We start from the raw sequence: 22317 nt of genomic DNA, 5'->3' as shown, positions 1-22317 counted from the left end.
CTGATCAAGCAATTTGGCAACGCTGCGGAATTGGTGCTTCATTCAAATCTATATTCAAATATAAATTACGTATTTTAAATCTTAAAATAAATCGCTAAAAATTCAACATAAAAAGAATTTTTTTACTTAACATGACTAAATGAATAGATCACAATTACTTGAATAAATGTAACTAATTAAATATGACTTACAATATTATATCGTGTAAAACTTATTATTTTACTGAGATCTAAATATTTTTTGATAGACATTACTATTTACGTACATACTGTACAAAATATTTATTTTAACAAGATGATAGGAAAACTTTTATTTTCTATACATACGTATTTATAACGATGAGTCAAACTTCTTAGTAATTTCGATATAAGTATTGCACATTAATCTTCTAATTGTATTTCCACAATAATTTAATGTGATGACCTAATTAACAGTGATAATCATATATCTAAATTGAATCAAACTTTCTAATAAAGAGATTCTTTTATGTGTTTACGAAAATAATGTCATCAATATATATATTGTTATTGCGCAAATAAAATATGAGTCAACAATAACTGACAATTTCATGTATCTTTATTTGTATTACTGTAATATACTATTCGGATTTTCTAGCTTATATTAAATTTATTATATAGGAATAAATAGTATATAGACATAAACATCAATGTCAAAATAATATGTATTTGATCATTAAGAATAATATATTTATCATAGAATAACAAACACTGTAAACTTTATTTTATGAATTTCTAAGTTATTAAAGGCCATATTTAGAAATATATTTTATGTGAAAAATCGTTTACTGAAATATAATGATAGTAACAAAATTATAAATCTAGTATAAACATGTTAAATGACATCATATATACTATTCTAAATATGGCCACACATTTTTATTATACTTATTGTATATGTGCATTAAATTAAAATTATATTGCATAAAAGATAGAAATTAAACTTCACCATTCAAGAGTTTCTTATCAAATAAGAACTCTCCAAGAGGACCATTATTTACGATCATTCTACCTAATGTGGAGATTTTCCCAGCAAGATCACGTTCTCCTTTATATTGTTCTTCCAAGAATTCTCCGGAGAGATAGTCAACCAACTATAATAATATAATAATTAAAGAATAACTCTCAGTATAATTGACAATTCAATTGTTCTAAACAAATATATTATTTTATTATATGTTCAAACATTTGTTAGAAATTATACTTACATGATAATCATTAGCATTTATGTTAGATGGATTTTCACAAGCTAAAATGATACTTCGAATGCTACGAGTAACATTGGATTCTAAGGTAAGAGCATGGTTAAGTGCATCCAATCCTGTAGCCCATTCTTCTTGCACTGGACTCTAAAAATTGATTTTAATTAAAAAATAATAAACTATCAAATTTGAATGTGTGTGTAAACAGTTTCTTTAAATAAATTTATATAGCATACCATTTTTATCAATGGGAATTCCAAAATATCGTTAATACCATTTACAAGTTGGCCACGCATTAACAAATATTCTATAATTTTTATTGCATGTTCTCTTTCTTCGCTAGCATTTTCAAAGAAAAATTTACTAAATCCAGGACGATTTTGAGAATCACGTGCGAAATGTGCAGCCTAAAAAATTATTTACAAATTTTGTTTATATCTATTTACTTTAAAGTAATGAAAAAAAAAATATTTAGAATTTTATGATTTCTACTTCTCAAATTTTCAATAAATCAAATACCATTGCAAGATAGGTCAAAGAAGCTTCGACTTCCATTTTTATTTGAGCTGTCAAATTTTTGATGCATGCACTGTCCATGTCGATCCATTTTTTTGTTATATTTGCCGAACCAATTGTACCTGAAATTTAATATTCATAAACATTTATATTACTTTAAATCCTTCTAAAAATTTAAAAATATATTAAATATATTTTTTTATTGATAAAATTAAACATGAGCATGTCTTGTCAATAAAAAAAAAAATCTATATCTATGATAACGAGTCTCCAACTCTAACAAAATAAGCTTCCCATCGCATAGTTCAAATGGCATGCTCTATTTCTTTTACATTTCAAATAGGATATAAAACCTATTATAACAGTATAGAAAATAATGTACAATTTATCGAAGCGAATACATTTCTATTATGCTTATTTAAGTTGAACAAGTGCATAAATCAAGAAGTTATGAAATAAAGAAAACTGATAATAGTATATATATATATAGTTTACTATTAACAATACAATTATTATATAAAAGCAATATAAATTCAATCCAACCAATCCAATAAAATCAATAATTAAAAAAATACTTTATTAATTTTTATAAATTTTTTATAATTGTTATATTATATAGTATGACTCTCTTGTATTAATTTGTGCAAATTACAACTTATACCGTCATTGTACAAAACCAAAAATAAATCTAAAGCTTAATAATATGAATTTAAATAGTATATGCATATTAACAACTATGCAATTATATTATCTTTTTAAATGTATCAAGTTGCAGTAGATCAGAATGAGAACGATCAAAAAAGAAGAAATGGACTTTGAAATGTGGTTTAATCAACGCATGTTCATCGTCACGCACTTCTTATCAAACAAAGTACTGATGTTGTACAAACAAGATGATCTACAATATTGGCAGCTTTTATAAATATATTAAAAGGATAGATATTGTCGCCATTAATTAACTCTTAACTTAAATATTGTTACTTAATTATAAAGTATATTTATTGTATATTTTATTACAGTGTAAATTTAAATATATTTATTAACAAATAAGTAATTACAGAAAGACTAATAGAAAAAAATTAAAAAATATATATAAGATATACACAGAACTAAAATTTGAATAAAAGTTTAATAGAGTAAGCAAATGAATTCAATAAATGAAATTTACCTTTATTATTTTCATTTGTGCATATTTTATAAATTATTTTTTTTTATTGTGCCACAGTAGCTTAAAATCACGTTCTATAGATAAATGATAAAATTGAGTGCTCATATCAAGAAAAAGATTAAAAGATAAAAGTAATATAAATGATAAAACTCGATGATATATTTTTCTTTTAATCATAGATACAAAAACAACGTCATTATGATTTTAATAAATATGCTATTAAATATTATATATGAATATAACTACTATTCTACATTAAATCTCATAACTCAAAAAATATTTTTTAACTAACACTATATATTATTAATGTAGTTTAATCGGATAAAAATACTTCTGATAACAGTTTTATTTAGCATGAGTAATGACAGTTCAAAGAACATCTTAAGACCCAGATAAATTATGATTAATTTTTTCAAACTATCTTTCAAGGAAAATAGTTCATTAGATCTTAACTATTTTATCATAATAGCCTTTTTTTGTTATAAATAGATGTTGAAATTTTTAATCATTAATTTATACACATTAAGAATGTATTACTGTTATATTATTATTACATTTTATTTTCTCTAATATAAAAAATATATTATAATTAAGATCATTTATATATGCAACAATGTATAAATTAAAAAAATAGAACATTAAGTAGTTTTAAATTAATGCGTATAATTTAAAAATAATCTAACAATATAATTAACTGCTGACACTAAATCAAATAAACTACGTCGAAAATTTATTTCCTCTTGTTTACTGAGAATCATATTGTAGATATTGAGTTCAAATGATTAATAATTTCCAAATATTATTATGATTTTTATTAGTCATCACAAAATATTTCTATATGCCAAACAATTGTTTCATTTTCAAATTAATAAAGTACACAATGTAAAATATCAGTTACAAAATAAAAAATATTTACGATGATTTACATTAGAGATAATGCGAAAATAATAATAATAATAAGTAAATTTATACAGTATTAATAAAAAAAGGAACGTGGAATAGATAATTGAATGGTAGAAAAAGAAAGACAGAGGGAAACAGTAAAAGAAAGAAAGAAAGAGAAAGAGAACTAAACGAACTAAAGAGAAATAAAGAGTCGGTAAATTTTGTAAATAAAAAAAACTTACATCGATATTCATTTTTGGTAGAAGCAAGAGAGCAAATTGATGCAAAAAGGAGAACACAAAGAAGCTTCATCATCTTTTACTTCACACTGTAAGGTTATAGTGCGTAAATTGAAAGAAGGGGAACTGTTGCCGATCTCTTTCGGAAACAACCTTTATACACACTGGTATAGAAGGCTGTATTCGATCAGTTTAAGACTACAAAATGTTTACGAACTAAACGCGACAAGTAACCATTGATCATCTAATAATCAGTACGTAAATGTGTAACATTCACAACTCTCAAGTAATACAAAGACACACCGGAATTACTGGAAATTTTACTTTTCTTGTTAACATTGAGCAACTGCGCATGCGTAATTACGTATCAGCTGACTATTTCTACATGAATACCCTTTACTACGTTCCACATCCTCCTACTTCAGAGTCCAATGTTCACTTAAGTTAATCTGTATTTCATTATTGTTGAGAGAACATCGAAGCGAGAGTATTCACGTTCTAACCAACAGTACATCAACATCACTTAAAGAAATATTTGATAAGGTATCATACGCTTTTTTACTATACTGATAGAAAGATAAGTATTTTCTCGATATTTCTTTTCTATCCAATCTGATTTTTATAGTAATGGCGAGTAAAATTGGTTCGTCATTGATCCAAATTTCTATATAAATAACATTTATTGTACTGCGTAATTTCTATACGATAACGCAATACGAAAATATATTAGTGTTCGGTAAGAATAGCAACAATGAATTGACAGCGTATATTATTACAATTTATCAATCCAATTTTACTTGATTCATTCTTATAAAAGTATGTTTTTGCGACATGACACTGCTTTGTTTAGGATGTTACAGTTCATTGCCGGATGATTGCTTTATATTCAAATTATTTCCAAATATTTTGGTAGAAATTGAAAAAGTCAAAATATATCTTATTACTTATACACATTGGTTTAGTATCAATTTAGAACATATATATATATATTATGTTAAAAGTTTGTTATATTATGTTGAATTATAATATATAAATAATATATGCATGATTGTTTTGAATTATAAACTTTTATATTTGTTTTCTTTAGCAAACATGTTTCTACTAGGATTATTGTGCGCCTTCTTTATCGCTGTCTCAGCGGAAGATATGGAGTCTTGTTACGAAAAATCTAAAAAAGCTTGTAATTCTTTAGATTTTGTAGATAGTAAGTTATATTTTATCGAAAAACAAAAATATAATAAATAATTGAGTTATCATATTGTGTTTTTAATTGTTAATATTATTAATTATTATACTTTTAGAAAAAGCATTGTTCACAAATTGTAATGCTGTATATGGAAATATCATGGAATTGCAGACTGAACTCCAAGCATACGCAAATGCTCATATTGAATCCAGTTTTGAATTATTGTTAATGTCAACTCATTTTGGAAATTATGAAGCTAATCGAGATGGTTTTAAGGGATTATATCGTAAACTTTCAGACAAAACATGGGAAGATGCTATTAATATAATTAAATTTATTACCAAAAGAGGTGGTAAAATGAATTTCAATCAACTGCCAAGAATTAAGGGAAATGCACAAGTTAAAAGTAAAAAAATACTCCAGTTTAATGAAATTCATAGTTTATCGAAAGCACTTGATATTGAGAAACAACTTGCCGAAGAAGCTTTATATATTCATTCAAGAGCACATCACTCCAAGCAAGATGCTTCTGTAGCTCATTATTTAGAAGAACAATTCATGGAGCCCCAAGCTGATTCTGTGCGTCAATTAGCTGGACATATATCTGATCTTAAGAAATTATTAACAGATCACGATGCTTCTGTTTCTGTATTCTTGTTTGATGAATACCTTAAAAAAATTCTGTAAATTTTATAAATCATAAATAATGCACTTATTAATATTAGTGCCTTTCCTTTATTCAATCTTTATTTTTTTAATGATTTGTGTTATATATAATTAGAAATAATAAATATGAAAAAACAGCTTTTTCTTTAAAAAATGTGAAATATTACTTATATACATAAATGCATACGAATATATATAGAGAATAAATAAGAAGTAAGTTTTGTTTATCTTTTTTATATATCTGTATAATTATACTTTTAAAGTATTCAATAAAAGTTAGTTTTAAAACAAATGATAAACAATCTATATTTGCTGCAGATTTTTTTTTTTTATTTCACAATTCGACATATGTACTACACAAAAATACTTGTTACTATCCATCTTTTTGTTATTGTATTTTTTATTAATCTGCACATAAGTAATATAGCTATTTTTATCTGACTATGCTTACACAAAAATTTCTCTTTATATAATATAATGCTTTCTTTTGATATATAAATATAAGGCAATGTAATGTAGATCATTAATCAGAAAAAATGCACATTGAAAGTATTGCGGAAATACTATTTGAATATATATTTTTTATATATCTATAGGTATTATGTGAGTATATTATCAAAATAAATGCAATAGTATTATTTGTAATAATAAAATTAGAGAGAAATTATTAATAAAATTTATGGTAGTAACAAGATACTAAAGATTATTTATTGTGCAAAGATATGTATCACTTTTTTTTATTAAAGTTAATTTTATTTTTTTAATTAGTAAATGCTATTTCATAGAATTGTATATTTATCCACTGATTATAAAATGAATTAATAAATCAATACTATAAAATATTATTTCTGATATCAATAAAAAATCAAGTTCAACATTCTATAGTTATTAAGAACATCTTAAATAAGATGTTACTTATTTAATTCATTATTCAAATAAAATCAGTAAATAATAAAATTTATTTTTATCACTCTCGTTATTTAAAAAAATGTTATTGTTCGTGGTTTTATTTAACCACAATGTACACACAGAGCCACTCATCAAATATATGTACATGTGAAACACTCAAATATTGTAGACAATTTATTAAGGTCTACTCAACTTTTTCTTTTGGTTCACGATGTTGCCTAAAAAATAAATAATATAATTAAATTAAATATTACATTAATAATTAAATAATAAAAACATGTGGAAAGAGATAACTATTTACATTTACAGAAAAATTTGTAATTTGAATGTGTACTAAAAGTGCAGCAAGTTCTAAATCTTCACTATAGTTGTTTTTTAATGTAACACTTCTATATCCTGTTCTTAAACAACGGACCTAAAATATAATTAATAAAACAAATTAATTTTTTAAAAGAATAAGACTAAATGTTGTTAATATAAATAAATAAGTGTATATAATATAAATAAATACATACAGGATAAGTAGCTTGCCCTATGAAATTACTATCACCAAACATATCTTCATCTTGTACTACAAATCTTATGAGAGCAAAATATGGATTGAATATCTCAAATTCACAAGACTCATTCCACATGGGATTAAAACCATTGTCGTCTGAAGAAATTAAATACTCAGATGTTAAAACAGAAATTTTAATATAATTAGAAAATATAAGTAGTATTTTTTAATTTTTTTTTCCATACTAATACATACGTATCGTTTTTGTTGTTATCTTTGTTCCATTATCAAAATCTGCACCAATCACTTCTACTTCAACAAACGGACTAGCTGTTCCTCTTCCAGATCTAATCAAGTGTCTTGCACCTATAATTTTTAAGCTAATTTTAAGTGCATCTATTCCATACAAGCAATTTTTGTCATAAGGATTAAAATCATCTCTGAACATAAAATCTGGTTTGAGGACATAACCACAGCTACCATTTTCTTTAAATTTAGCTTGATTTAATTGCATAGATTTATCTCCAGTTTGGTAATTTAAGGCTACCATTTGACAACCAGAATTCCACATTGGCACAGGATTGTAATTAGATGAATCAATACGTTGTCCTTTAGGATATACTCTACTAAATTGCACCTACAATTTAAATTCATAATATTCATATATTAACATAAAATTACTTTTATAATAAGAAAAAGTTTATACTTTATTAACTTATTATTACCTGATGATATTTTAAAAAAAACTTATTTTCTTGCTGGCACATGAGTTTTTCTGCTTTAGTTTCAGGAAAACTACTCATTTCATGAAATATAAATCCCTTTGCTCTAATTCGTTCAACATTAAAAGCCACCGACCTACAATATACTATAAGGTTAGACATTTCTTTTGCTATTCTCCATGCTCGCTCCATCTCTTTGTGTTGATTTTCCTATAAAAATGGAAGACAGTATAAAAAAGTTAAGAAAATTTAGGGATAGTGACTAAAATCAAATTTGAATAAACATAAATAGTTTAATTACTCTAACACTGGCGTTTTGTGCTGTTTCTTTGATACTTGACATCCATTCTAGTGCACTCTCTTTTAACGGTGTTGCTACTTCAAATACAGAACACATACTGGGATTTTGTATTCTTAAAATCCATTCCAATCCAGGTCTTTCGCCTAATGTTAATTCAACAACAGCACCCATAATGTCTAATGAACCTTTTTGAAGACTACCAAGCATCATAGAATCTGTAGACTGAAATTGATATTATAAAATTATATTGTGTATTGAATAATTATATTACTTACATCTCCTTGACTATCTTGATAATCTATTTCTTCAACATAATTTGCTGGAAACCAATGTTGCTTTTTACCACCATAATCGCCTCTCCACCACCCACCACTTTGTCGTGTTACATTAGTAATTATAGCATGTTTTACCAATGTCAATTCATCTTCTCTTCTTGCTTTATAATCATAAAGAGCTTTTACTGTTACCTATTTATGAAATATAGCATTTATATCATTGTAATTATTATGAAAATATATATAACTTTAAATAATAATTACCTGTATTGTAAAATATAACTTACTTTAGATCCAAAACTTGTTGGGTCCATGTATCCAGGTATACCATAAACAGATCCATCATCTGCATCCTTTAAAAAAATTGTTCTTGTAATTATTAATAACATTAATACAAACTTGATTCTTTTCAAAATATCGTATTTAATAAAAACATGACCTAATCCATATTTTTGTTTATATATAAACTTTTAATTTTTTGTAATTATACATACTAGCAAAAGTTTTTAGTCTGTCACATACCAAACCCACTCTTCTGATGATATCTTGATTGACAGGATGACTTAACTTTATTCTCTTATAGAGTGGATTCCTTTCATAGTAATTTACTAATTCAACTAAACTTTCAAATTGCACTGTTCCTATTGTATATAAACGTCCTTCAAATTTTATTCTACAATGTTTAATTTTTTTTTCAGCCCTATTAAATAAAATATAGCAGATTTTTAATTATTTATTTACTTTATATATATATTCAAATAAATTATTATATTTGCATACCTGAAAGATATAGCATAAGAATTACTTTCTTTTTCACTAGGTCTCACTAAAAATGCACCATCAGTGGGAATACGTTTTAACATTTCTTCTGCTAAAGTGCGAGTACATTCTGCATGCCACCATTCTTTTTCCTCATGCTTATTTGGTTGAGGTACAGGTTCTTGAAGCGTAATTAAAAATTCCTATATATTAAATAAATATATATTAATTCCTATTTCAAAAGAAAAATATAAATAACTTACGTTACTTTATTTTGAGTGCAATTACCTGACTTCTAAGGGGATGATTGCGATAACGTGTTATTAGACTATACAAACTATCAAAGCAATTTGTATCAATTAAATAATATTGTGTTTGACCCATTTCTTGTTTTAATTTAATACGACAATGGTTAACCTTGCCTTTACGCCAAAAGGAAAGACTATAATCACCAACAAATGTAACGCATTGACGAACTAAGAAGGTACCATCGCCAAGATGAGAGTATCGTTGTAATAATTCTTCAGCTTCTTCTCTGCCTCTTGCCAATTTTCCATGAAACCACTTCTCACCGAAATGTAGCTCATCATTTGGAACTCCCTTTAAAACAAATGTATCATATATTTTGTTGATGGTTGAAATATGTGATAGGTTTTTTAAATAATGAATTTATAAATATAATAATATTAAAAATGTACGTACATCTGTTGGTCTTCGAATACATCCTTCATCATCATCATCATGTTCTGTCTCTTGAGTTCTTGAAAATGTATCTGTATAAAATAGCTTTTGCTGTGTTAATACAAAAAAATGTGGATTCCATTCTCTATCAACAGGATCTTCTAAGTATAATATTCCATTTTTTACAGTATTTCTAAGATCCATTTCTTGTCTACTTTCATCATTACGAATAAGAAATGATGCTTCATCAGCTCCATCAGGAAGTTTTTTATGTTTTAATAATATTTTCTTTCTTAATGCATACGGAGATGGTAAACAAGTTTCATTTTTATCTACTGATTGAACTAATAACATATTTCCAAACAATTCTTGCATTGTAGTTGCCATTTTTCTTTGTTGTGGCAATGTACAATTATCTTCTATAGATAAAATAACAGGATATCTACAAAAAGATATATATATATATATATATATGTAATAAATAAATAAGTATATCAATTTATACACGAGAGCATATATATAAGGATGCAAATAGTATATGTATATCATGTAAGATAGCTATATAATTTTTTTAAAATAATACATACTCAGATGTAGCAAAAGCATGTTCTTTTATAGTTTTAATAACATCTAGAAATTTTATTTTCGTTGTTAATGTATGTCCATGAAATATGAAAGGCATTCCATCAGGGCCATCCCAACAATCAAGTTCTATACATCTGCAGCCAGTTCTTAATGCACGTACATAAGCTTGGCAACTACTTTCACTACTTATTTGATCACCCATCAAATATCTGAAAGAATTTATTTTATATATTACCAATATTTAATAACGAGTAAAAGTTTACAATGTTTATTATAATATTAAATGCAATACATTAATAAATGTATTACAATATCTAAAAACGAATAAAGATTATTAAATATAATATTGGATAGAATAAAAAATATATTATTGTAATTATATACAACTTCTTACGTGTTGTGTGATGAGGCAATCCAGTAATGTGCTAAAGGCTTCGTCATATCTTGTGTCACTTCATTATATCGTTGGTCCGAAATATCATTTTGTTTGGAAAAAAGAAAATCTATAAATTCAGAAAATGTGAAATATGGTTCTTGTATATCTCTTTGTGGATCTTGAAGATAGTCTCTAATAAAACGTGAAGCTTCTATATCGTTGTTTCCTAAAGCATCTTGTTGTTCGGTGATTAAAAAGTTTTGAAATTCTTGAAGAGTAACAATCTGTCCTGACTTAGAATAATTCAATAACTTATTCCAATCTGCTAGATTCTGTTAAAAAATATAATTATACATTACTATGTATTATGAATAATATGATAACACATTTACAATAATATTTTGAAATAAATAACTTACATTCTGATCAAACATAAGTTTATGATACAGAATAACGAAGTCATCAAACCCAAGTTCATTCCTGTTTCTTGTATCAACTTCTTGAAATAATTCTCTTAGGCGATTAGTTGCAATTTTGCAATTAACTCTAGGTAAAAATGCTTTAACATCCTTTAATGTAACTCTGTCAAATTAATTTTATTATCAGTTTTTGCGATCAAAGTTAAATATTAGTTTCAATTATAGAAAATAATGACAATCTAGGTATAAATTTTCTTACGTTTCTCTTGAATTTTCCATTGCATAAAATTCTTTCCTAAGCCACCTTTCAACTTGTAAAGGATATGGGGCATTAATAGTATCTTGCACTAAATGACGTAAACCTTTAACCCATAACTCGCATTCTTTTTCGCTTAGAGCTAAAATATATATTAATTATAAATGAATGAATCACAGAAAAATCAATACAATTCTAATGTGATATATATAAATAGAAGTATTTTATATTTACCTGATATTGAAAGAGTTTTTAACCTGAATTCAGATCCATAGAATACAACAAAACATCTCAAGCTTTCTATTCTCTTTGCATCTTCTGGCCATTTTTCAAAATCTTTGGAATGCTTGCCTACTCTAACTTCTTTTACTTCTCTGATTTCAACTAAAAAAAGATGATATATAAATATATATATATATATAAAAAAATTTATATATTTTTTACTTAGAGATATTAAAACTCCAATATAATATTGTTTGAATATACTATCCAAATATTTATGCAGTATTATGATATATAATTTTTATTGTGCTATAGTACCTCTAATATTCAATATTCTATTCTATATATCAACAGTAGTAATGGGCACAATTGTTGATAGACCAAAACTGAAGGAGAAGTTGCAATAATGGCAAGATAAAATAAGAATGTGAATGTAATTATTTATTTTTAAATCATTTGAGATTTAATATTTTATACCTACCACCTCTATATGAATAAAATAAAAACTCTCTCTCTCTATATATATATTTGTATAATTAATTATAAGTCAATAAAAAATTTGAATAATTTTAAATAGAACAGATATTAACATAAATAACAAATATAAATATGTACATTCATCTGCAAAGTTAATTATATCTTTCTGGATGAGATCCAACAATTGATATGGATTTTATCTTTATCATAAACTCACCCATATACAAAATGGACACTGATTTTGCCTTCTGGTTTTTGGCCTATAACTAGTATCTTCAGATAATATTCTGCCCATTTTTGCTGTAGATATATAACTGCATAACCATGTATAAAGTGTGCCTAAAATATTACGTGGAAAATTTATTTTTTGGGTGCTTTTGAATGTGAATCTATAAGGAACAGTTTTTTAGTGTAAAATAACCCATCATAGACAAATATTTTATCTTTCCTATAATAAAATATAAGTATGTGATATTAATTTTAAACATTAATTAGAAACTTAAAACTTCTTACCGGAACCATCAAAAGGTCTAAAGGTAGAACTCCTCGACCAAACAATCTGTCTAGTTTCTCTTCGTATCATTAAGGTTTTCTTTTCTGGTCGCTTTCTTGAGAAAAATTTTGTTACCACAGTCCCACGTTCAAGCTGACTAATTATTTGTTCCATTTCAGGAATAATCCCATTCATTTTTGATGTAATAAACTGCTACTGTAATTATTATTTTATATTCTTATATATTATTTGAATTTATTATAATATAAAATTTCTTATTATAATTTATTAACAAATGACCTGGCCAAAATTTCGTACAATTGAAGTTCTCTAGCTCGTAAATATATAAACATACTATTAATATAATAGTAAGATTTAAGTTATTGAAGAAATAACTCTGTATTGAATTTAAGAGTATATTGAACAAAAACATATGTCATATTTATATTGAATTATTTTTAAATACTTGCGGTATCTATATATAAAAGTTTTATTCTTCTATTAAAAGTTGTATAGTAATTAGACATTTATTTATAACAATATTTATGATATTTAAAATCTAAGAGAACCACCGTTTTTACGATTAAATGTTGAACTAATTTAGAAAACGTGTACTGGTTGCTTGACTATTCCATTCATAAAATATATCCAGTGATGTATACAAATATAATTGTGCCAGTGTATTTTGAAGTATATAAAAATAAATTGTTTCTTCTTTTTTTGCTATTTAAATAATTTTTACGTAAATAAATTCTAATATAATAAGTATAAAAAAAACATTGAACACATTATTTTTTATATAGTTCCTTTATCTATATATATATCGAGGAACATACATATGTATGGTTAGCTTACAGCATTGGCATAATGTTTTCATTTCTGATTTCACTTCTATATGAAATATATATCTTTCATTTAAAAATAATAAATATTAAATTTGATAAAATCTTAAAAAATCTTAAGATATTACTAATTGTAATTTTATTGCAAATAAATTTGTGGCCATTACTTTTACTTTATTAATAATAAAACTATATGACATAAACATAACCTAAACAAAATACGAAAGCATTCTCAGTTGAACAATAAAATATTGGATAAAAATGAATGGTTTATCATCTATTAAAAAGATCTATATAAAAAAAGCAATACATATATTTATATATTTTTATATATGTTTATATATCATCTACATAAACATATAATACATATATATAAAAACATCGATTGTCTATGGTATATAATTTCCTACAGAAGTTATATATATATATTGTTTGAAAGCACTTATTGTTTTCTTATTTTCATTTGTTTAATTGTTCCTGCATTGTATCATAAATATTTAAAAATTAATCATACCTGTTCTTAATATGAAACGCCGCTGTTAATAACTCAAGAAAGACGATTTCATTCGCATGTGTAAGCATTAATAACTATATACATTTATATAAATTTTTTAAACTTTCATAGAGCAATATACGTGACTATATACACATAACAAATACAGTGGAAACGCCCGAAATTTATATATTTTAATATTGCAAAAGCATCATTTTGAAAGACTAAATACTTATTTCTTCGTAATTCGATTTTATAAATTTACTTTCTCAATGGTGTTCAAACTTTTCACTCAACCTCCCTAGAATAAACCAATGTGCATTCTATATAATATCGAGGTGCAAAACACTAGGAATATCTACCATGTTATTATACGTTACAATTTTGATGCGTCTATTTTGATTAATAATATTTAAATATTTCAATTATTACATTCGCTTATCAATAACTAAATAAAGATATTACCAATAACAATCATATCATTTGAAATTGCTGTTGTTGATGCATTATATTATGGAAATATTGGAAATATTAAATTATTCCGTATTATAATTTTTAATAGTTTGATAAATGATCAAAATCATTCTGATATTAGTAATTTAGATATTTCAATTTAGTTATGTGCCATTTGAGATACCAAATTATTAAATTCGTGATACAAAATTGGCAGTTTTATATTCGATTTACCAATAAAAAGTATGAATTACATAAAAATAAGTATTAATTATTGGAGACAAAAAATAACAATATATAATTAAAGATTTTTAAATATTATATCTAACAAATTAATAGTTTAATGATTTTCAAAAATATTCTAGGGAAAGTAATTGAAACAATGTTGAATTTTTTACTAGATTGAAAAATACCGTTGACAGCCATTTTCAAAATGTCCCGTAAAGACAAGTTGAGGACGGAAGATCATTAAAAGGAAAACAAAGTTTTCTGTGTTATTTTGATCAATCACTGATCGTGTACATTTTGCATTTTTGTGCATTCAAATTGAAAATTATTGGAACTTAAATTGTTTATTAAAAGTTTAATTGAATTAAGAAAATTTAAAACAAAAATGATAAATTTGTGGTTTTATTGTCTGTATTTGGAGTTAGCTCGGTATACTATAATATAGACTTTCCTTTTTTTCACATCCGAAAATGTACCGATACTTTCTATGACACATTGTCAATACAAGAATATAATATTTATTCTGAAATGAATTAAATTGGATATATTTACTATTTGATAAAATATACGATGTTATATTTTTATGCATTGTTCCGATATTTAATACATGAATATATGGCGATGCTTTTTGTATAAAGATTAATGGAAACTGTTATTTTATAGAAACATGAAATATACATTGGAAGATAACTTTTATAACATATAAGTATCATTAGAAGATCTTGGTACGTAAATTATTGACTTGATAAGTATATAACCTTAATTTATTTGATACATATATAATGAATATTTGTACATATATAATTCAATTTTTATTCCAGTAGGTATAATGTCTACAGTAAAACGAAATTTAAAGATTTGTTGTTTCTGTGGTCTTACAGAAGACAATGAGTTGGAGTTTGGGAAATTTTATGAATATCATGGTGTTGTTACACATTATTATTGCTTGGTAAGTATTAAAATTAAGGAGGACCACCATTTAGACATTCGAAAATTAGCTGTTTTTTAAGATTTTTGTTTAAATAAAAAGGATTTTCTGACATTACTATAACTTTGTCAAAATGTGAAATAAAAAGTGTACAAAGGTATAATAAAATCAGACAATCCTTTTTATTTGAAAAATAACCATAAAACGGGTAATTTTCGGACTTCTAAATGGTGTTCCTTCTTAAAATAATTCTTATTTTTAGTCATGCTCTATTTTTGTATAAGCATCAATAAAAACTTAACAAATATTTCTTATCTTTTAGTTATTATCCTCGAATATGGAACAAAAAGGTAGAGACAATGAAGGTATTTTAGGATTTTTATTAAGAGATATACATAAAGAATTGCGCAGAGGTAAAAGATTGGTAAGATGATGATACGTCTATTACATTATAATTTGTTTTCTTTTATGTTGTTCTTTCTTTTTTATAACAATTAAAGATTTATATTTACATTTTGGATTTATTTTTTAAGATATGCTCTTACTGTAAAAAAAATGGTGCCACATTAGGTTGTTGCAATGCAAAATGTAAACGAGTATTTCATTTTCCTTGTGGCTTAAGAGCTGGAACTCTTCATCAATTTTTTGGTGAATTTAGGTAATGTTTTTAATGAAGTATGCTTAAATATAATTTCAGCCTTTTGCTTTAGTTCATATAGATTTATATATTTGTTATGTGATTTATATATATTAGATGAATATATATATTCTTTGTATTAATTTAATATAAATTTTTTATATGAAAATTTTAGGTCGTATTGTGTAAATCATAGACCCAAACAGAAATTTAGCGCGTATGAAAAACAATTAATTCAGAAAAATATAGATGCAATATGTTATATTTGTTATGATAATGTAAACATTAAGAATTTAATTGAAGTATTATGGGCACCTTGCTGTAAAAAAGATGCTTGGTTTCATAGAATATGTGTTCAGGTAAATTAATTATTTATTTACTCGAAATTATTTAATATATAATAATAGCTCTGTCAACATTAGAAATATAATAATTAAAAATAAATATTTCATATTAATCATTTATTTCTTTGTAGCAACTTGCAAATAATGCAGGTTATTTCTTTAAGTGTCCACTATGTAATAATAAAAAAGAATTCCAAAAAGCAATGCTAGAACAGGGTATTTTTATTCCAAGCCAGTAAGTTAAATTATCATAAATGAATGAATATATCTCTAGATGCATATATAAAAAGGTTAATGCTGAGATTCAATTTTAATTTAGAATAAATAATTATTCATTTAAAAGTTAAATATATAATAATAATATAATATGATATTGTGTGTTTTTTTACTAAATTTTCAACAATATTATATATTTTTTTATTTCATAGGGATGCATCTTGGGAGCTTGAACCAAATGCATTTCATGAACTTTTATATAGACACAACCGTTGTGATGCTGTGACATGTTTGTGTCCAAAAGGCAGAAACCACACGAGCATAAATGCGTAAGTAGTTAATACATTTTAGTTGCAAAATTATGTTTGCTACTCTTGCTTTTATTTGAAATTATGTTATAATATTATACGTTAAAATGATGTATGTTATTTTACTAGAAAATGGGAATTAACATTATGTCGAACATGTGGTTCTCAAGGAATTCATATGGCATGCGGTCAACTAAAATGGGCCAATCCTATTTGGAACTGTGATGAATGTATATCTATATTAGGTGATATCATTATTATTTTCCTTAGCTACAAATTTTGATAAGAAGTTTATTATATTATTTTAATTTATTCTAACTTTTTTATTTTACAGATAAAGTAAATCACTCGCCAAAGAAAGTAACAGAAACTATAAAGTATGTATTTTCATAGTCATTATCAGATTTAAAGAATTTATAATAATATTCTTCATTTTTTGTCTTTTGATGTAATTAATAGTTTTTATAACTTGTCTTTTTTAGTATTACTTATCGTGACATGGACATAGATACCAGCGATTCAGAAATTTCTGTGGGTGATTCACAAAATAAGGATGATCTTTCTATGGTGTCATATCCATCTACATGTGTAACACCTCAAACCTTTGAACAAAAACTAACTAACATTTCAACAAAGTATGTACATGTAGATTTGCACAAATTTATACACCCATATTCTTGTACATTTATAATTGATGATACATTTTTTTTTTATGTCTTTTAGGATTATATCTGAAAATAGCTGTAGTAGTTCTAATCAAGATATGTTTACAATATCACCAGTAAATTTACCAGAGAAAAGTACAAATATTGTTACTTTAAATCGATCAGAAAATAAAAGTATATCACTAATTAATCAAAGTAAAACTATAATACAAACAGATCAAGAAAAAGGACAAGCGGATTCAGAAGAAACTGCTAACAGATTATTAACAGATGAAAAACAAAGTATATTAGAAAAAAGTCAAGGCGAAAACTTACAAAGTAAAGAATTATCGATTTCTTGGAATAACAAGATTGATTTGATCATGATTGATAGTGATGATGATGATATTGAAGTGAGTAATTTAATCAATTAATTAACTAGTTTTATTTAATTGTAGGAGATTAATTTACAATTTATTCATATTATATAGATTATAAGTAATTCAAAAGGATTAAAAATTGAAGATCAAACTTTGATGAAGATGGATCTTCCTAATTGTGATATAAATACAAAAAATAATAATTCAGATCAATTAATAGATATTTCATGTAGTTCATCAGATATTCCTAAAAAATGTAATAATCAAATGAAAACAAAAAGAAAAACTTCAAATAACTTAAAAGCAAGAAAAGATTATGAAATTTTAACTATAAATAATGTAAAAGATAATATACTTTCAGAAAATGAAAATCATAAGAACTTTGATAACTCACCTGTTATGAACATCAAAATTACTAATGTAACATCTTTATCACCTGCAGTGTTTGCGAGTGTACCTAATCTGGAAAGTTTTGATAATCATAAATTATTACAATTAAATACTAGTCCTTCAATGAGTTTAAATAATTCTGAAAATTTACAAACTGGAAATACAAAACTATCATCTTCGGAATATCAATCTAATGAGACAAAAGCAAGCTCAAAGAGAAAACTAGAAACAAATATATGTGTAATTGGTACTCATACAAATGGAATAAAATCTGTGACTATAACTGAACCTAAAAAAATAAGAACAAATAATTTAGAAGAAAATATGAAAGCTTCATGTAGTGCTACTACTTATAATGAAGTTAAGCAGCAAATTGCTAACCAGATTAATATGAAACCATCACAAAAATACGTTAACGATAGAAGTTATCACTTGGATTTGGAAATTCTTGAATCAAGTAATTATAAAAAAAATAAAATTTCTTGCCAAAGTAACACTACAGATATATTTTCTCATACGCTAGAATTATCAAATCATAATATAGCAGAAAGCCAAATTAAAAGTGCTCCGTCATGGGCTCCTGATGAATCTACTAGTAAAGATGTCATTATTACTCATATTCGAAATAATAGTACACATCAGTCATTGAATACAGAACAAAATTTCACTAAAAAAAAAACGATGTCATCTAAAAATTCGAATAGTTTTGAAATTAAAAACGAAATACCATCTACTTTGAAGCAGGTGAGTAATGTAATATACTTGTATGTAAATATGATTTTAAAGAAAGTATCATAATGATCTGGATGCGTAATTCTATAATAATCATATAAGTATAGAAAGTTTAAATTAATAAGTAGTTATTAAAAAATATTTTTAACATATTTGTGTTTGTATTTTTACCCGCACTAATTAAACTTATTTTATTGTAATTGTCATTTTATGTTAATATCATATTTAATAAATGCTACTATTGATAAATGTAATGGAAAATAGAAATATTATGGTGCGGGTAGTAAATTTTATCACATTGATTCCCTCATACCTCCTCTCCAGTGTATGTCTTGGGGTTCTAACAGTTTGACGGGGATGCAGGCACCAGTTTTACCAACGAGTCAACAGACGGTCGTATCCGAAGAAAAGACAACCGAATTAATCCAAAAAGAATATCAGTTAAAAAAAAAGACTTATTACAGTGTACTGATTCCAGAGATAATACCTGCCAAAAATAGTGAGTTATTACATGAAAAATGATTTATAAATACGGAATTTATAACTTAATTAACGATTATTGTTTTTATAGTTTCAACTTCAATTCATGCAGCGTGTTTTCCGAAATCGCAAGTAACCCTAACGCCTGTGATAAACCTAGATTGATACCAGAATCCGTACAATTACAAGATCTTAAATTTAAAGTCCAAGATTCTAATAACGTACAGGTATATAAAACAATGTAAATATACTTCTATAAAAGTTCTTTGTAGTAAAAATTTTTTGTTTATTTCCATTAGATGATCTTATATGATACGTTTTCTGTGAATATTCATATGAATACTGTTATGAAGAATCATGTAAGAAATTCGGCCGCATCCATAGGAGTATCGAACATGAGACATTCATTATTGGAATTAAACGACGAATCAACGATTGATACTTGCAGTAGCACTCAAACTCTGTATAATTCTCATTTAATTAGCGATAAAGATATGTGTACTTCCGATACAATTGTAAGTAGAAACGCTATTAAACAAAGAGATGATGTAAAAGAAAATTTTTATCCAATTACACAAACATCTCTTGTCAATGTATTAAATAATTTCAGTATAGTAAACAAATTTGACGATAAATGTCAATCGATGACAAGATAAAAATCGCATGGAAAACAATATTGTGATATTTGATTTTTCTTCCACCATGCGAAATCAACGAATACAACGCATTTTGCGATATACATAAAAATATAACGAGATGATAAATCCGAAGGTATAACTTTGTTTCCTTTGGAGTGTTACTATCAAAAATAATTTGAGACGATGTGCGTATATTAAGTGGTACATTTAAAAATAAGAACGATGTACCTTCTGATATTGATTTCAAATTGAATATTATAAATGCAAATATTCACATTTCTCTACACCAAAATATTGATACTAATGTAACCCTCTTGCATCTTAAAGCGGAATATTCCGCGAGAATACGATGTTCACTTATCAACGTCTTTAGAGCTCGGATGTAAATAGGTTAATTACATTAATGATATACTTTATGTGTCTATAACATTCTTTAAAAGCGATTATATTGTTGATTATTATGCACATAATAATGATTAAAATATAATAAAATTAGGCATTAGATCTGTCAATACTAATGACTTATTTAATATATTTAAGGAATATCTTGAAAAATGCACTGATAAAATAAGATATGATCAATTTTGTCTTTGGCCTAATATTCTTCAAAAGCCCTAGACAGACCTCCGAATAAAGGTACGTATAGAAAATAAAGAGAATAATTAATCTGAGCTAGTATTACGGTCTACAAAATCTTCAAAAAAATTAAGACAGATTTATTTCTCTAATATAGTTATACATATGAAATTTAAATAAAAAGTACAAATTTTTTGTAAAATCGATGTTACATAATCATTAAAATACATATATAAAAGTAAATATTTAGAAATGATAGATACATTAATTACTACAAGATGAGCAAATAACATTTTGTTCATTGTTTACTATGTATATATTATTTCTATCTTTTTCTATGTTTTCTAATTCTACGAAATTTATTTTCTCTATGAATTCGTATTTGTTCTCAGACTCAACATTTGTTTCGAACTCGTAGGTGTTAATAAAATTGATGGTAATCCTTCGAGAAGAATCCGGATTTAAAGTGAAAGATTTCTTGAATAAGACATGTCGAGTTCATGAAGAAAAAGCTGTAATCGTAAGAATTGTTCCGGCTGCGTCTCGAGAATGAAATTACTTGTAATAAATAACGTTAAGTTTAAATCGCACGTAATACGTTAACAACGAACGGTGGGGAGAGACTATAAAGCTAGGGTTGCGAATGATTTTGTTTCAGTTGCGAATGTTCCCCGATGGAATCGAGTGTTCAAAATATTACGTGCGTTCTATTGATCTTTGCTATCTTAGGATGTTTCATTATAAGAATTGAAGGGGACTTGGATCATACCGCTTTTGGTATTATGATTCATTAAATTAATTGATACTACAGTTAAGCAAAATTATATTAATTATACAAAATATAATAGTAAACAAAGAAAACAAACAAATTTATATGAAAAATCGTTTCTTTTAACAATGTTATGTAAAATTAGGTTTTTTTATTATGTATTATATCCACTCTGTTACGTACATATATATAAATATTTGATAAAACAAATAATTAAATTATAATTATTTTAATTATTGTACAAATATTAAAATAGATCCTGTCTTCCTCTCATTAAAATATTACATGTATTGCAAAATAGAGCACTGATATTTATTTAAATACCAATAACTGTTATACTATGCAAACATTAAAATAATTGGCAAACGTGTTCTAAAAGAAAAATATAAAATGTTATATATTTATG

General features: G+C 25.3%; 4 protein-coding genes across 15 annotated transcripts; 2 read left to right on the top strand and 2 right to left on the bottom strand.

Moving 5' to 3' along the window:
• Positions 1-664: 664 nt before the first annotated feature.
• On the bottom strand, positions 665-4412 carry LOC106786498 (ferritin subunit). The gene is made up of 5 exons (XM_014747953.1): positions 4031-4412; positions 1739-1857; positions 1456-1626; positions 1226-1366; positions 665-1111 (listed from the first exon to the last, which is right to left on the bottom strand). The coding sequence occupies exons 1-5, from the start codon at positions 4101-4103 to the stop codon at positions 956-958; spliced, it is 660 nt and encodes a 219-aa protein (XP_014603439.1). The 5' UTR covers positions 4104-4412; the 3' UTR covers positions 665-955.
• Positions 4413-4481: 69 nt separating this feature from the next.
• LOC106786494 (ferritin light chain, oocyte isoform) lies at positions 4482-5928 on the top strand. The gene is made up of 3 exons (XM_014747944.1): positions 4482-4570; positions 5115-5231; positions 5329-5928. The coding sequence occupies exons 2-3, from the start codon at positions 5120-5122 to the stop codon at positions 5898-5900; spliced, it is 684 nt and encodes a 227-aa protein (XP_014603430.1). The 5' UTR covers positions 4482-4570; positions 5115-5119; the 3' UTR covers positions 5901-5928.
• Positions 5929-6573: 645 nt separating this feature from the next.
• On the bottom strand, positions 6574-14487 carry LOC106786441 (1-phosphatidylinositol 4,5-bisphosphate phosphodiesterase gamma-1). 2 transcript variants are annotated; one of them, XM_014747852.1, is made up of 19 exons: positions 14210-14487; positions 12874-13069; positions 11896-12045; positions 11665-11803; positions 11406-11568; positions 11005-11318; positions 10613-10819; positions 10047-10467; positions 9633-9944; positions 9366-9547; positions 9108-9285; positions 8873-8938; positions 8586-8777; positions 8311-8532; positions 8013-8219; positions 7543-7924; positions 7304-7443; positions 7090-7203; positions 6574-7006 (listed from the first exon to the last, which is right to left on the bottom strand). In XM_014747852.1, exons 2-19 carry the CDS (start codon positions 13046-13048, stop codon positions 6995-6997), a joined length of 3576 nt encoding a protein of 1191 aa, XP_014603338.1. In that variant the 5' UTR covers positions 13049-13069; positions 14210-14487; the 3' UTR covers positions 6574-6994. The 2 variants fall into 2 exon arrangements, with proteins under 2 accessions (XP_014603338.1, XP_014603345.1); XM_014747859.1 differs by lacking the exon at positions 14210-14487 and adding an exon at positions 12578-12699 and having other exon boundaries at positions 12874-12962.
• A 579-nt stretch (positions 14488-15066) lies between these two features.
• Positions 15067-22129, top strand: LOC106786454. 11 transcript variants are annotated; one of them, XM_014747903.1, is made up of 17 exons: positions 15067-15594; positions 15691-15818; positions 16120-16221; positions 16331-16455; positions 16610-16793; positions 16910-17013; positions 17207-17323; positions 17432-17547; positions 17637-17679; positions 17785-17937; positions 18026-18359; positions 18438-19460; positions 19796-19947; positions 20020-20155; positions 20228-20443; positions 21107-21202; positions 21561-22129. In XM_014747903.1, exons 2-16 carry the CDS (start codon positions 15699-15701, stop codon positions 21182-21184), a joined length of 3003 nt encoding a protein of 1000 aa, XP_014603389.1. In that variant the 5' UTR covers positions 15067-15594; positions 15691-15698; the 3' UTR covers positions 21185-21202; positions 21561-22129. The 11 variants fall into 11 exon arrangements, 6 of the variants coding, with proteins under 6 accessions (XP_014603389.1, XP_014603380.1, XP_014603398.1 ...); XM_014747894.1 differs by having other exon boundaries at positions 21535-22129; XR_001381646.1 differs by lacking the exon at positions 21561-22129 and having other exon boundaries at positions 20228-20948; positions 21107-21194.
• Positions 22130-22317: the final 188 nt, after the last annotated feature.

Source organism: Polistes canadensis, unplaced genomic scaffold (genome assembly GCF_001313835.1).
Source record: "Polistes canadensis isolate GaletaPanama2010 unplaced genomic scaffold, ASM131383v1 scaffold_3, whole genome shotgun sequence".
In the NCBI taxonomy this organism is placed as follows: Eukaryota; Metazoa; Arthropoda; class Insecta; order Hymenoptera; family Vespidae; genus Polistes; species Polistes canadensis.
The sequence above is the reverse complement of the archived record's forward strand: the minus strand, read 5'-3'. Positions and strand labels throughout refer to the sequence as shown.

What these genes read in the sequence shown, in the direction of transcription:
- LOC106786498 (XM_014747953.1), bottom strand. Translation starts at nt 4,103, where the DNA reads ATGATGAAGCTTCTTTGTGTTCTCCTTTTTGCATCAATTTGCTCTCTT. An exon ending in CTTTGACCTATCTTGCAATG is followed by an intron (nt 1,627 to 1,738) that starts GTATTTGATTTA and finishes ATAATTTTTTAG; the next exon opens with GCTGCACATTTCGCACGTGA. An exon ending in TAAATGCTAATGATTATCAT is followed by an intron (nt 1,112 to 1,225) that starts GTAAGTATAATT and finishes ATATTATTATAG; the next exon opens with TTGGTTGACTATCTCTCCGG.
- LOC106786494 (XM_014747944.1), top strand. Translation starts at nt 5,120, where the DNA reads ATGTTTCTACTAGGATTATTGTGCGCCTTCTTTATCGCTGTCTCAGCG. An exon ending in TTCTTTAGATTTTGTAGATA is followed by an intron (nt 5,232 to 5,328) that starts GTAAGTTATATT and finishes TTATACTTTTAG; the next exon opens with AAAAAGCATTGTTCACAAAT.
- LOC106786441 (XM_014747852.1), bottom strand. Translation starts at nt 13,048, where the DNA reads ATGAATGGGATTATTCCTGAAATGGAACAAATAATTAGTCAGCTTGAA. An exon ending in AAAAACTCTTTCAATATCAG is followed by an intron (nt 11,804 to 11,895) that starts GTAAATATAAAA and finishes TATATATTTTAG; the next exon opens with CTCTAAGCGAAAAAGAATGC. An exon ending in TAGGGCAAGCTACTTATCCT is followed by an intron (nt 7,204 to 7,303) that starts GTATGTATTTAT and finishes ATTATATTTTAG; the next exon opens with GTCCGTTGTTTAAGAACAGG.
- LOC106786454 (XM_014747875.1), top strand. Translation starts at nt 15,699, where the DNA reads ATGTCTACAGTAAAACGAAATTTAAAGATTTGTTGTTTCTGTGGTCTT. An exon ending in GTGATGATGATGATATTGAA is followed by an intron (nt 18,360 to 18,437) that starts GTGAGTAATTTA and finishes CATATTATATAG; the next exon opens with ATTATAAGTAATTCAAAAGG. An exon ending in TACCATCTACTTTGAAGCAG is followed by an intron (nt 19,461 to 19,795) that starts GTGAGTAATGTA and finishes GGGTTCTAACAG; the next exon opens with TTTGACGGGGATGCAGGCAC.